At 32.4% G+C, this 13,426-nt stretch overlaps 1 protein-coding gene and 1 pseudogene across 2 annotated transcripts in view; both read left to right on the top strand.

The window, feature by feature from the left end:
* Positions 1 to 7,918, top strand: part of LOC143582018 (protein argonaute 1C-like) — an 88,983-nt pseudogene extending 81,065 nt beyond the window's left edge. Inside the window, exon 24 of the transcript XR_013143913.1 lies at positions 7,677 to 7,918. The product of XR_013143913.1 is annotated as a protein argonaute 1C-like (transcript). The remainder of the gene's footprint in view (positions 1 to 7,676) is intronic.
* A 1,822-nt stretch (positions 7,919 to 9,740) lies between these two features.
* Positions 9,741 to 12,146, top strand: LOC143582024 (NAC domain-containing protein 54-like). The gene is made up of 3 exons (XM_077064683.1): positions 9,741 to 9,897; positions 10,310 to 10,596; positions 11,739 to 12,146. The coding sequence occupies exons 1-3, from the start codon at positions 9,741 to 9,743 to the stop codon at positions 11,991 to 11,993; spliced, it is 699 nt and encodes a 232-aa protein (XP_076920798.1). The 3' UTR covers positions 11,994 to 12,146.
* The last annotated feature ends 1,280 nt before the right edge of the window (positions 12,147 to 13,426 follow it).

Here is a 13,426-nt window from a genome sequence, read left to right on the forward strand (position 1 = left end):
AGTGTGGAAATTAATTAAAATTTCAAATTCAAATTTAAATAATATACCAAAAATGTAGAGAGATACCATAAAATAAATTCGATATCTTGATTTACTTATTTATGTAAATTAGTAAACCTGTTATTATTATTTATAGATTATGAACATTTAATGTTAGATAAATTATAATTATGTAAATTATGGACAATTAATTTAAAAATAAGATTTTATGATACACCAAAACTATATACAATTACGGTAAACTCATATTAACTTTGAGTTGGGTGAAATGATTGCAAATTAATTTGTATTTCATTAAGATTTAAATTTTTATATAAAAGGGAGTACAATAATTATATTAAAAAAGGTAGTAATAAATTTCTATGTATGTGTAAATGTTATTTTATAATTATCATTGATATGGCCAAATAGTAAATGAGAAAAAAATGATGTTAATTTGTAAAATCGGTTTTCTTTAAAAATTAAGGAAAGAAATTGTGTATAAAATGTGAAAGAAATAAATTGTATTAAGCAACAAAATTAGGAAATAGTTAATTGAGAAAGTCAATGCATATAAAATGGGAATCCTGTTATGATCATAAATTAGGAAAGTCAAACTAAATAATTCAAATTAATGGAATAGTTAATTGTGTCATTTATTAAAGCCCGGAAAACAAAATATACATCAAGGTATAGATTAATATTTAGCTTTAACTAAAATTTATGAAATTGAAATATTGAAATACATGAACATTCAAAAAAGAAAATCTATACATGATAATATAATAAAAATACATCTTATAAAGTCTTGATCAATCGTGAAATCATATTATATGAGTCGGAAAATAACTTGAAATAATAAAATCGAAAATTAATATTGATATTATGGTTTTTTGAATTATAGTTAATAACCGAAAAATTTAAAAGATGTAACCGGAAAAACGATATTGTGACAATGATCATGGTATGTCGGATTTTTTTTGTAGAATTTCCAGAGAAATGAACATCTATTAGTCTTGGCATTGACTTGGAATTAGAAAGTAGAATATTAATGTTGATATTATGCAATATTTGATTTTTAATTTGTAACCGAAAAATTGAATGTCTTACAGGAAAATAAGAAATATGGTTTTTAACCATGGAATCTCCGATTTTGATACCGTCGATGGATGAACATAATTTTGATCTAGAATATAAATTAACAGCATGTCAAACACAAGAACACGAAAAATTAAAAAATACTAATAAATATAAAACAATCATCATTATTATAAGTATAACACATAACCGGAAACAATTACCGTCAATACTTACCGGAAAAACATAAACACGTCCAAAAATTGTAGACATCGCCTTTCTTTATTTAAAACCTAAACTGATTGTAATAAAATTAGTTAACAATTAAAAGAAACATAAAAAGATTAGAGGAAACAATAACCGGAAGAAATATAATATTGCCGGAAATACATATATCAACAATCGGAATTTAATATATAATAGAAACTTACCGGAAAATAATTAATAAAGATATAGATTTGGATTGGCCGGAATATGGGAGAGGATGAAAGAAAATCCGACTATTAGAGAAAGAAAGAAAAACATGATTAGAGTAAAAAATTAAGAAATGTTATTGTTTAAATATAGGTTAGGGGATGAGTTGACATTAGTATGAAAGGAATTGGTGACATGATATTAAGGTGGCATTGATGTGGTATAGATTGATTTTATTTTTGATTTATTTAATTTGTAAGAAAAATAGGGAAGTGCAAGATATATTTGGAAAAAAAGGAAGTCATCTAACAGAAAAGGGACATGTGGAGGCAAACTAATTTATTTTAATAGTATAGTAGGATTTGCTTCTATGGTTTTTGTTTCAAAGTATGTTATGGATTTGTGGTTTTGGAGAAAAGTGAATACGATGTTGTCACGTGCCTAAGTTTACACGCAAAACCCTTCAAAACTACGTCGTTTTGATTAAAAACCTTAAAAAAGGAAAATTAAATCTCACGATTTGCTACCATTATTTCCTTCCAATTATCACCTTCTTCGGTTTCTTTTTCAATTCTTTCATCGACTTCAACTAAAACATAAATTATTTCAATTTCTTTCGAATGCTTTACCTTCAATCTTCGTAATTTAAAAAAAAAAAAAATTGTAGTTAACCAAATTGATAAGTTTTGTATGTTTTTCTTAAATTTGTGTATTCAAATTTCTTTCGAATACAACATTATTTAAGGATCCAAATAATCAATTTTCACCTTTTACTTTTTGCTTGTTATTAAAAATATTTTCTTTGCATTCATATCAACAACCACATTATGATATTATCAAAACATGAAACCGGGTGTTTCTAGAACTCTAGAATGACACTTGGACATAAATATACAAAACACTCTTCAAGGATATGAATATTCAAACACAACAGTAGGTAGAGATATTAAAAAAAAGCCATAGAAATAGTTTCGGCTAAGAACACATCAAAGAACGTGATACAAGAAGGAAATAGTGGGTAGCAAATCGTGAGATATAACACTTAATTTTTTGGGGATTTTAATCAAAATGAAATGATGTAGTTTTAAAGGGCTTTGCGTGTAAGTTTAGCGCGTGACAGCACCGTATACACTTTCCCCGTAAGATTTTTATGCTTGTTTTAATAATTTTTGCTTCATCACATATGTATTATTCATGGTATGTTAAAATGGGTTCTTTAACAGGTGTTAATAGGTTAACCTATTACTAAACATGTTCGTGTTTCAAAAAAGACATGATTAGTTATCGTGTTGTGTTCGTGTTTAGTACAACATGTCATCGTGTTTTATTATGCCGTGTCTGACATATTATGACAGCCTTAAACATAACTGTTCACTAATTTAAAGATAATATAGAATTTGAAAATGTATAGTATATAGAATAGGGATGATCAGTTGAGCAAAATGGGTGCTGGTACAGATTTGGTACTAGAACAGAAATCGTTACCAATTGGTACTATTGGTATCGAATCAGTATCAAATTTTCAGTTTTCGATACCTGTACGGTATCCGTATTTTCTGAATTTTGTCTTCAATACTAGTAATGCTCATCCCTAATAGAATCTAATAGAATGAGAGAATATATAAATTACTATTTTATTTAAACAAAAACTACCAATTATTAAATCTATAGCATCTTTAAATCATTTATGATTTCAATAAAAAGTTCAATATATTGCACACACATAGTGAGGGATTATATAACTTTCTATGTTTGTTTCGATTTTTTTAATTCTACGTTTATCTTAACGGTGCGTCTAAATTGCCCGTCTAACTTTTCATGTCTAGTTCAATGATATAATGAGTATTAAATTTTATAAAATTGAGTTTCGATCTACTTTCGTATGGTATGTCTAATACTCTAATTTACATATTTAAATGTTAAACAAATACAACACCACCTAAAAAAGACTGAACTTCCTGCTACTTAAAAAAATATTACAAGACGAATGATTATAGCATCTATAAAATCGTTTTTATTTAAGGAATGAACTTTGTTTTTTGTTCATTTAATTGTGTAGAATTTTTGGTAGGTTTTGAGCCAACCAAATTAATATTTTGGTTTCCGATTGGATTCAGTTACCGTCATTTAAACCTAATAGGCCAACTTAAACATGACATTTGATATGTATTTATTTTTAATTTATACACATAAATATAATCATTTGCTTTTTTAGTTTTAACAAGTTTGAAAATATAAAGAGTTAAAGTGGTAGGAGGCTTAGGTTATTCAATAGTTCAGTTGAGACTCAAGCTTGAATCTTACTTGAGTCATTTTTGGGTCGATATTGGTAATGAAGGATTTGAGCTAGACATCGTGCAAATGTTATAAGTTCGAACCCTAAGCTCACCCGGGTTTTCGTCCCACTGTGTGTTACGCCATAGAGTTATGCTCTTGTGGTGGCGCAAAAACTGTCAACTGGCAGTCAATTCACGAATTGTATGGTTTCTAGAGAAAACGCCCGAGCCAAACTTTGAAGCCAATGTAGGCCCGGTTAAGATAACATAGTTTGGCCAAAGCGGGGCATCAAAGCTCTCGAAAATTAAAAAGTGCAATAGCCTAAATAAAAGAAAGTCGTCGTTAAAATAATTGGCTTGGACAAAACTGTCACTTTAACAAAAGTTTAAATTTTGTATGTGACACGCTATGATCTATTTTTTTGTCATTTTCAGTCTAATTGTCTAACAACATCTATTTTATTCTATTAATAAATGATATTTAGAGTAATACTACATCATAATTCCTATCATTACTCCCGCCTTCAAAACAGTCTTGTACTCAAGACTGTGAACGAACAATTGACTTGATAACCAAGCGGAAGCTACCCCGAGAGCGTTTTCAGGTGGTCGACCCTGCCCATGTACTATCCACAAATGATAGGATCCAACAATTAACTCAATAACAAGATTTGAAGTCTTGTACCACCAATGAATACACAATGGTTCTGTAGTAAAGAAAGTTCCAACAGAGGTAAGCGATCCAAAAGACTGAACCCGGTCAGCAAGAGTGGTCCAAAGCTGAGAAATCCCCATAACCAAGTAGCCAGCACAATCACCATTCAGAATGTTTGAATCACCAGCAATGCTCATAAAAGCAAAAAATGAATTGACTGTTTGAAAATTTTGCACCATGAAGTCTTGGTTCTTGAAATAATTTTTCACCACTTTTGGTGAATGAAATACCATCAAATTATGGTTTTGTGTAACTGTTATTATTAGTTCACCACCACTTGCTAAATGTTGAATGGAAGCCTTGGTTGTCATGACTTTCTTGATATCCCATTTATTCCACTGAACCAAATTTGAAATAATGTTTATATACGAGTTGGGTGTGTGAAGATCAGCATCCCTAAAAAACAACTGAGGAGCAGATATCCCTCGATGAACGAAAAGTGAAGTACCAAATTCAAGCAAAACCATATCATTAGGATCAAACACACTACTACACCGGTTAAGATAAGGTGCTTGAAGGACCAAAGTAGTTACATAATCAAAGTTCACCACTGGCAATTTTGCCTCAATAGAGGCACCTAAAGTGATAGAGCTCGATTCTGAATCGGAAGCCTTCTTTGCTGACGCGAACACTAGATCAATCAATTGAGACCGGAACGTTGCAACTTCAATCCGACTAGAGTCCCAACCCGGTTTCCATTCAAAAGTTTTGACAACAAACAATTCACTACAAAGTTGGTATTGACTTGGATGAACATTAGGTACGATAATTGTGACCGAACCTGAAAAAAATTCGTTGAAGTGCGGTTGATACGTGTATGTGGATTTCCTGTTGATGACAATGTGGAAAGAACAGGGGATTCCGAATGAAGTGCGGATCTGAGCTCTGGAGTAAAAAGAGGTACCGTAGGAAAGACAACAGTTGGATTCACAGCGGAATCGTCAAGGGAAATTAACGAAACATCATGGGTCAGTGAAGGGTAAGGCTCGAACACATCTAATTGTGAAGTATTGACCCGATTTGGCGAGACCAGAAAACAGATTTGGTGAAATAGACACACTCGAATCATCATGTGAAACAGATCCCTTCTCAGTTTCAAACAAATCAGATTTTGAGGAACATGCCAAATTCTCATATGGACCAGATCTGGAAAACCCCGATCTCGGCGAACTATCGACGTGCTTCTTCTCCGACATGACTCCATTAACGCTATGCGGCAACAAACAGCCATGGCCAAGTGATTTTTCATCAGATCTGGAACTTATAGCCTCCAATTGAACTAATAATGATGGTGAAGTAAGAAGAGAACCGGAGAAAAGACCAACCACACTGTCAATTTCCGGATCTGAATACAGATCTAGAAGAACTGACGGAGATCTAGAGGTTAATGTCGAGACAGCATAAGCAGATTCAGGTGAATCGGAATTCTGAGGTCCAGGTTCGACTACGTCAGTCTCCTGTTGCTTCATCCAGTCGAGAAGCATCCTTCGAAACTCCACCGATTTAGCCCGATCCTCCTCCAATAACTTCAAACTGGATTTGATTTCAGTGACATCAGTCTGTAATTGCTGGATCTGAAGCTCATGGCTCATGGGCATCCAATCGATAGGTCTGAGTTAGGGTTTCCATGATTGAAGAAAGAATAAAACGGCAGGTCTAGGGCAGGTCGGACCAATGTTACGGTTTGATATGTTATCTATTGAATATAGAGAAGATAATAAGGATAAAAAGGAAGAACAGTTATATTATTGAAAACGTAAAGGAAGATTACAAGATAATCCTGGGCCTAGCCCTCTCTCACCGCATACGCGGGAGCCATGGCAATGCCATAAATCTACTCTCCTCTCCCTATTAGCTATCAATACCTATTTATAGAAATATAAGTTGCACTTAACCCCTCCTAAAATAGACAAATGATATTTAAACTAATACTACATCATAATTCCTATCATAGACTAAATATACAACTAACAATGTGATTTTCTTATAAGCTTATTTTTTAAAATTTTTTTTTTTACTTTTTACCGAATTGTGTCAGGCTTGTGCATCATTGGAGCCAAATTATCAGCCTCCAGTGACATTTGTTGTGGTTCAAAAACGCCATCATACCCGATTATTTCCAGACAACCCCTGCGACCGTAGTTCTGTTGACAGGAGTGGAAATATAATGCCCGGTATGCTATTGAGTATTGACTTTTCTGCTTTGCAACTCTATTTAAAATCCCTCATTTTTTTTCTTATCTATTTAATTGCAAAATTATATTTTCCATGTTGGAATCACGCTACAGGCACTGTTGTTGATTCAAAGATTTGTCATCCTATCGAGTTTGATTTTTATTTGTGTAGCCATGCTGGAATTCAGGTAAATCATATGCATATATTAAGTCAGTTTTTATAATTTAAATATTATCTAATATTGGTTAACAGGGTACAAGCCGCCCGTCCCTTTACCATGTATTGTGGGATGACAACAAGTTCTCAGCTGATGACTTGCAATCACTCACGAATAATCTTTGCTATACGTATGCTCGTTTATCTTTTACTCCCCGATGTTTTTAATTCATTTAGTGTTTCTGTTTATTTTACTTATATATTCTTTTGTGTTCATAACTTTGACAGATATGCTAGGTGCACAAGATCGGTTTCCATTGGTGAGTTTCTACTAGTGGTGGCATAACAGGCCGGTTGGGTAATGAGTCAAAATGATCAACCCAACCCACATGAACTTTTATAAATAATATTTTAGTTTTGGATCTGTTTTATTAATAGAACTTTAGTTTGGTCAAATGGTCAACCCAAGGTTTACTAGGCTCACGACCTTAAACAAGCCTATTATTTCTATAAATATAGTTTTATTTATATAATAACATTATAAAAAACTAAAGAATATAGTTTGGTTATATATAGTTATATTTATAACAAAGAATGAAATAAATACATAGTTTTTTATACGTAAGCACTTGTTAAATAACAAACAAGCAGAAATTGAGCTTTAGACATCAAAGCTCCAAACAGTCCGGTCTCAAGCTTGTTAAATTATTCATGAGCTCGAGCTGACGACATAGAGTTCAAATCAATCCGGGCTTGAGCTCGAGTACTCTTGAGGTCGTCTCCGCTCTGCTCGGCTTGGCTAGAAACAAAACATAAACCGAACTGAGCCATTTGTATACAACTTCATCTTCATTACGGGTAACACATTATTTACTGATATGCAGTACCACCGGCATACTATGCTCATTTGGCTGCTTTCCGAGCCCGGTTTTATTTGGAGCCAGGGACATCTGACAGTGGGTCTGTGGTCAGTAGTCGGGACATGGATGGTAGAAGCTCGCGTGGGCCCTCTTCATGTGCATCCGTTAGGCCTCTCCCGGACCTCAAGGAGAGTGTGAAGCGGGTTATGTTCTATGTTTGAAATGGCATGTTGTGATGTTATGAACAAATTACTATTTCTGTTTTAGTTTTAACGCCCTGCTTGCGGTGCGCGCATATAATGTATATATGTGTGAACCCTCGGGTGGGCAAAAGTAAAATTGCACTAATTTTGACGTTATTTTACTAATCTCGTGAAAATAACGTTAATAGTGGCGGAAGGTTAATCAGGCATCATGTGGTGGCGTTGATAGCCGAAAGACAAGGGCACATGCACCGATCAGCCGGTGTCCCGATGATTGAGTGCTATGTGCCTTATGTTCAAGGCTTGATGCAAAACTACTATCGAGCCGGGGGTCTCACCGGAAGCAGCCTCTCTATCCCTATGGGATAGAGGTAAGGCTGTCTACATCTTGCCCTCCTCAGACCCTACCATAGCATTGCTATTGGTGGGATATACTGAGTACGATGATGATGATGATGATGATGATGATTATGTTGTGATGCTATGAACAGATTGCTATTACTGTTGTTTTAGTTATGTTGTGATGCTATGTTGAACGGATTTGTGTAACCATGTTCTAGACTTTTATAGTCGACCGCCTTTGGTTGATTTAGTTATTGGATCGGTTTCGGTTAATTCAGTTATTCGATCAGGTGGTTTGGTTATTTGGTTTGATTTTCTCTATTATGGATAGATTATTTGGTTTCTCTGCTCACCTTGCTGAAAAGTATTCAAAATAAAAAAAAAAAACATTATTATATATCTTATTGAGTGTTTTATTTCTAAGGATGCTATTTGTAGAAAGTTTATGTTGACAACTTTTTTATATAGTTATACAATCTGTGATGAATAGTATTATTCTTTCTATTTAGAGTATTATTATTCATTAAAACTCTAAATTATAGGTATTGAGAAGGAGATAGAGAACATGATATAGATGCAAAATATATTAAAAAAAACATTATATTTTATATTTTAGAGAGAGATATGTATAGATAAATTGATGTGAACACTGCCAGTGTTTATATTATGTAGTATCTAATATTTGTGTATAAAGTAACTTAAAGATCCATATTTTATGCTCTTTTAGAAAATGTATAACTTTAGCTATATATTGTGTTGATTAAGAAAATGTATTCTTCAGTTACTTAAAGGTATCAAATAATATAGTTGAAACATCATAATGGTGAGTATAACATTCTAGGGTTGATAAAGTTGATTCATTTTCATAATGTGCTCTTTATTACAACGACACATCTAACTTTTCATGTATAATTCAATGTAGTAATGAGTTTCGGTTACTAGTGTTGTTCATTATAATGCAGACTTGTGATCGCTTGTATTTATGTAGTTTAGTAAACAAAGAGCTTCATAATATTCACCTATTGTTATAAAAATCGATTAAACGCTACAAGTGTCGTTCACTATAAAACCATGCATATATACGAGTATTCTCCTAATAATATTCATTTATACAACCTATTTATACATATACATACAGCAGGTATACATGTGCTTTATAGGCAATACTTCTTTTTTCATTATTATTATATCTATACATAAAACACATGTTCAATTCTTTTCCATTTGTTTTATTGTAACATAAAGCACAAGTTTTTGCATGTATAATAAGATATATAAAACAAAAGCACAGATGATGGCCCAGGCAAACAAAAGTTCCAATCACGATTCATTACCATCATAATCCCTTGCTACACACGTTTGTCCAAGAATCTGCTAAAGAACATTAAAGTGAACTAAAGAGATATTATTGATTCAAAGACATGCAACTTTGAACCTGTAAGACTGAGAAACAAACATAGAGAAAACTAATATATATATATATATATCTGTGATCATACCACTCACTAGTTGCACTAACTAATATCAGAGATTTCTAAAAATAATGGCACCGGTTGGACTACCTCCTGGTTTCCGGTTCCACCCGACCGATGAAGAGCTTGTGAATTATTATCTTAAGAGAAAGGTTCATGGCCAAGAGATTGAACTTGATATCATCCCTGAAGTTGATCTCTATAAATGTGAGCCATGGGAGTTAGCAGGTTTCTTTCTTTCTCCTTCCTAGCTTACCTATGAATTTATTTGTAAATATCATTGCTATATATGGATGATTAATATATTCATATGCATTGTTTGTTAATGTTATTGATATATATAATGTATTATTTATATTTATAAATATTATTGTTATGGATGAGATGACATTTTGAATTTATTTATAAATATAATTTCTATATAGTTGATCAGAATATTGATACATATTATTTATATTATTGATATAATGTACTATTCATTACACATTTATAACTGTTATTAATTATTGTTATGGGTGATGGAACATTTTGAATTTATGTATAAACATTATTGTTATGGGTGATTATTAATATATTGATCTTTTATAAACATTATTGGTATATATGGATGATTAATATATGTATACATTTTGATCGGCAGAGAAGTCTTTCTTACCGAGTCGGGATCCAGAATGGTACTTTTTCGGGCCAAGGGACCGAAAATATCCAAACGGGTTTAGAACGAACCGGGCCACGAGGGCTGGATACTGGAAATCAACGGGTAAAGATCGGAAAGTTATGAGTCAGGGTTCGAGCCATGGTGCCATTGGAATGAAGAAGACATTAGTGTATTATCGGGGCCGCGCTCCTCAAGGTATTAGGACCGATTGGGTCATGCATGAGTATCGACTCGATGATAAAGATTGTCAAGACACGTTTGGTATCCAGGTATGTCTCTAGTCATGTTAATTAATACAACTAAATTAACTTATACATATATTAAAAAATCAGTTGTTAACACTAGAACCAAATGGCAGTCATGCATGTGTTACATACTCATACTATGTGTTAAAAGTTCAATGTTTCCATAGTTCTTTAATGGTCTTTAATTAAAAGTGATTATATATCATGTAAAGAAGGGGTTGTTTAGGGAAAGTTAACGTGCTGACTGTGCGAATCAAGTAGTGTAATTATATATACAAATAATGTAATTACGTAATTACATCACACTATAATTACTTGTATATATAATTGCACTACTTGATTCTCACAATTATTACATTAATTTAATTTGTATTTAATCCAACCCGGGTTTTTTACTATTCTTTTAAAACCACGTAAACACATCTAACTAACGGTTTAAATGTGAAAGATATAATGACTATGTCATTGAATAATCGTATCTCTTTCACTCTCACTCAATTGGTTAACATTAGGTATACGTGTTTATACGGTTTTCTTAAATTATATTTTGTACTTGTAACATATAACGTATTACTTGATAATACTACATGTTGCAAAAATACATGGAAGAAATTAAAGGTTATTGTTCATTTATAAACATAACTTAGATTTGTAATAATATTATTTGTTTGAGTAAAAGACAAAAAGTAAATCAAGATATTATTGTTCATTTAATAACCTACACATGTGATCATCATGAACATGTGAAACTAAATTAAGAGACGAACTAGTTAATTTAATATTTCTAACATACACAATAATAAAAAAACCAAATTGCTCACACTTTTATACGTGTTATAAAAAAAATATTACTCCACAAACGATTGTTATTGCCGGTAATAATAGTAATAAAAAAACAAAATGAAATGTGTCACATATACTTACATATATTCGTTACTTGTGGTGACAATGAATCAAACATATCCTCGATTGCAAAGCAAAGTGATCTTGATTTACTTTTTGTCTTTTACTCCAATCGGACAAAAGTATCTTCTCTCATCCCAATATTATATAAAACCAAAAGTATTTATTTACCCATTTCCTTTATATATGTATTTATGAGTTAACTTAGATTTATTAAATAGATAATATTAATAGAGATTTTGTTGTAAACATAACATATACAGGACTCTTATGCATTGTGTCGTGTTTTCAAGAAGAATGGTGTATGTGTTGAACTTCAAGAAAACGTGCCAACAAGCATGTCAATATCACAATATTCTCCAACGATAACAAACGACTATGAAACGATGTCACCCGACGTTCCTATGGCTTCTTCATCGTGTGCGGAAGAAGACGACAAAGATGATTCTTGGATGCAATTCATCACGGATGATCCATGGTGTTCTCAGGATAGTCCGCAAGCAACGTTAACAAACTAAAGTCGAAATCAAAACATTTATAACAAATAATAATAATCTATAAGAAGAAAACATACTTGTTTCACTCATTATACTTTCTTTTTTTTCGCGATTGGTAATTATACATTGTTTTGATGAACTGCTTTGATAATTATAGCCCATTGAAGTGTTAATTTGCTGGTGTAATATTTTCTCTGTTTGTTTAATATCATTTATTATTATGTTTAGAACAAATGTTACTAAATAGCAAATATGGCAAAATTTGGTTGTGTGTTGTAGAGTTAATGGACATTTTCGTCCCTGTGGTTTGCTACTTTCGCTACTTCAGTCCAAAGTTTGAAATTTTGTCAATTTAGTTCTCATAGTTTTAAATATTAACCAATTACGTCCCATCCGTCTAATGGCATCCAGCTATGCCGTTAGTTTAAGGGTATTTTGGTCTTTCTTATTTTTATTTTGAGTTAATGGTCGTTTCGTCCCTGTGGTTTGATATTTTTGCCACTTCGGTCAAAAGTTTGAAAATTTATCAATTTAATTCAGTTTTTTTTGTCTATAACCATGAAAAGCATAATCCAAGCCCAAAACCATCGAGCATCAACCAAAACAGGTCCGCATTTACCCTGTCGACAACAATATTCATACCCCCCCTCGTATTTAGTTTCTAGACGGTTCCTAAACTCTCCCCCATGGTGGAATTCAATGGTAAAGTGGTCAATGCAATTCCCTGAAACCGAATTGTACGGAAAAAACTAAAAATCGTTTATTTGATGAATGCATAATAGTTAGGGTCTAGAGATTTAACATATCATAACGAAAATCTGGGTCGAAATCAGCATCGGGGTCGAAATCAACTATTATACATTAATCAAAGAAACGATTTTTAGCTTTTTATGTACAATTCGGTTTCAGGGAATTACCTTGACTACTTTACCATTAAATTCTACCATGGAGGAGAGTTTAGGAAATGTCTAGAAACTAAATACGAGGGGGTATGATTACTATTGTCAACATAGTAAATGCATACCTTTATTGGAGGTTGCTCGATGGTTTTGGGCTTAGATTATGCTCTTCAGGGTTATAGAAAAAAAATGAATTAAACTGAACATTAAAATGGCAAATTTTCAAATTTTAAACCGAAGTGGCAAAAGTATCAAACCACGGGAACTAAAATGATCATTAACTCAAAATAAAAAGGAGAAAGACAAAAATACCCTTAATCTAATGGCATAGCTGGATGCCGTTAGACGGATGTGACGTAATTGGCTAATATTTAAAACTATGAGGACTAAATTGACAAAATTTCAAACTTTGGACTGAAGTGTCGAAAGTAGCAAACCACAAGGATGAAAATGGCCATTAACTGTGTTGTACGCCGTATATGCATGTCTGTCATAATAATATTCTTATGTTTACTCGATCATATAAACATATGAAGATAAGGAGAAGTTAAACGA

Source organism: Bidens hawaiensis, unplaced genomic scaffold (genome assembly GCF_021521415.1).
Source record: "Bidens hawaiensis isolate Kalapana, Puna unplaced genomic scaffold, B.hawaiensis_p1.1 tig00031411_1, whole genome shotgun sequence".
In the NCBI taxonomy this organism is placed as follows: domain Eukaryota; kingdom Viridiplantae; phylum Streptophyta; class Magnoliopsida; order Asterales; family Asteraceae; genus Bidens; species Bidens hawaiensis.

What these genes read in the sequence shown, in the direction of transcription:
- LOC143582024 (XM_077064683.1), top strand. Translation starts at nt 9,741, where the DNA reads ATGGCACCGGTTGGACTACCTCCTGGTTTCCGGTTCCACCCGACCGAT. An exon ending in TGAGCCATGGGAGTTAGCAG is followed by an intron (nt 9,898 to 10,309) that starts GTTTCTTTCTTT and finishes TTTGATCGGCAG; the next exon opens with AGAAGTCTTTCTTACCGAGT. An exon ending in AAGACACGTTTGGTATCCAG is followed by an intron (nt 10,597 to 11,738) that starts GTATGTCTCTAG and finishes TAACATATACAG; the next exon opens with GACTCTTATGCATTGTGTCG.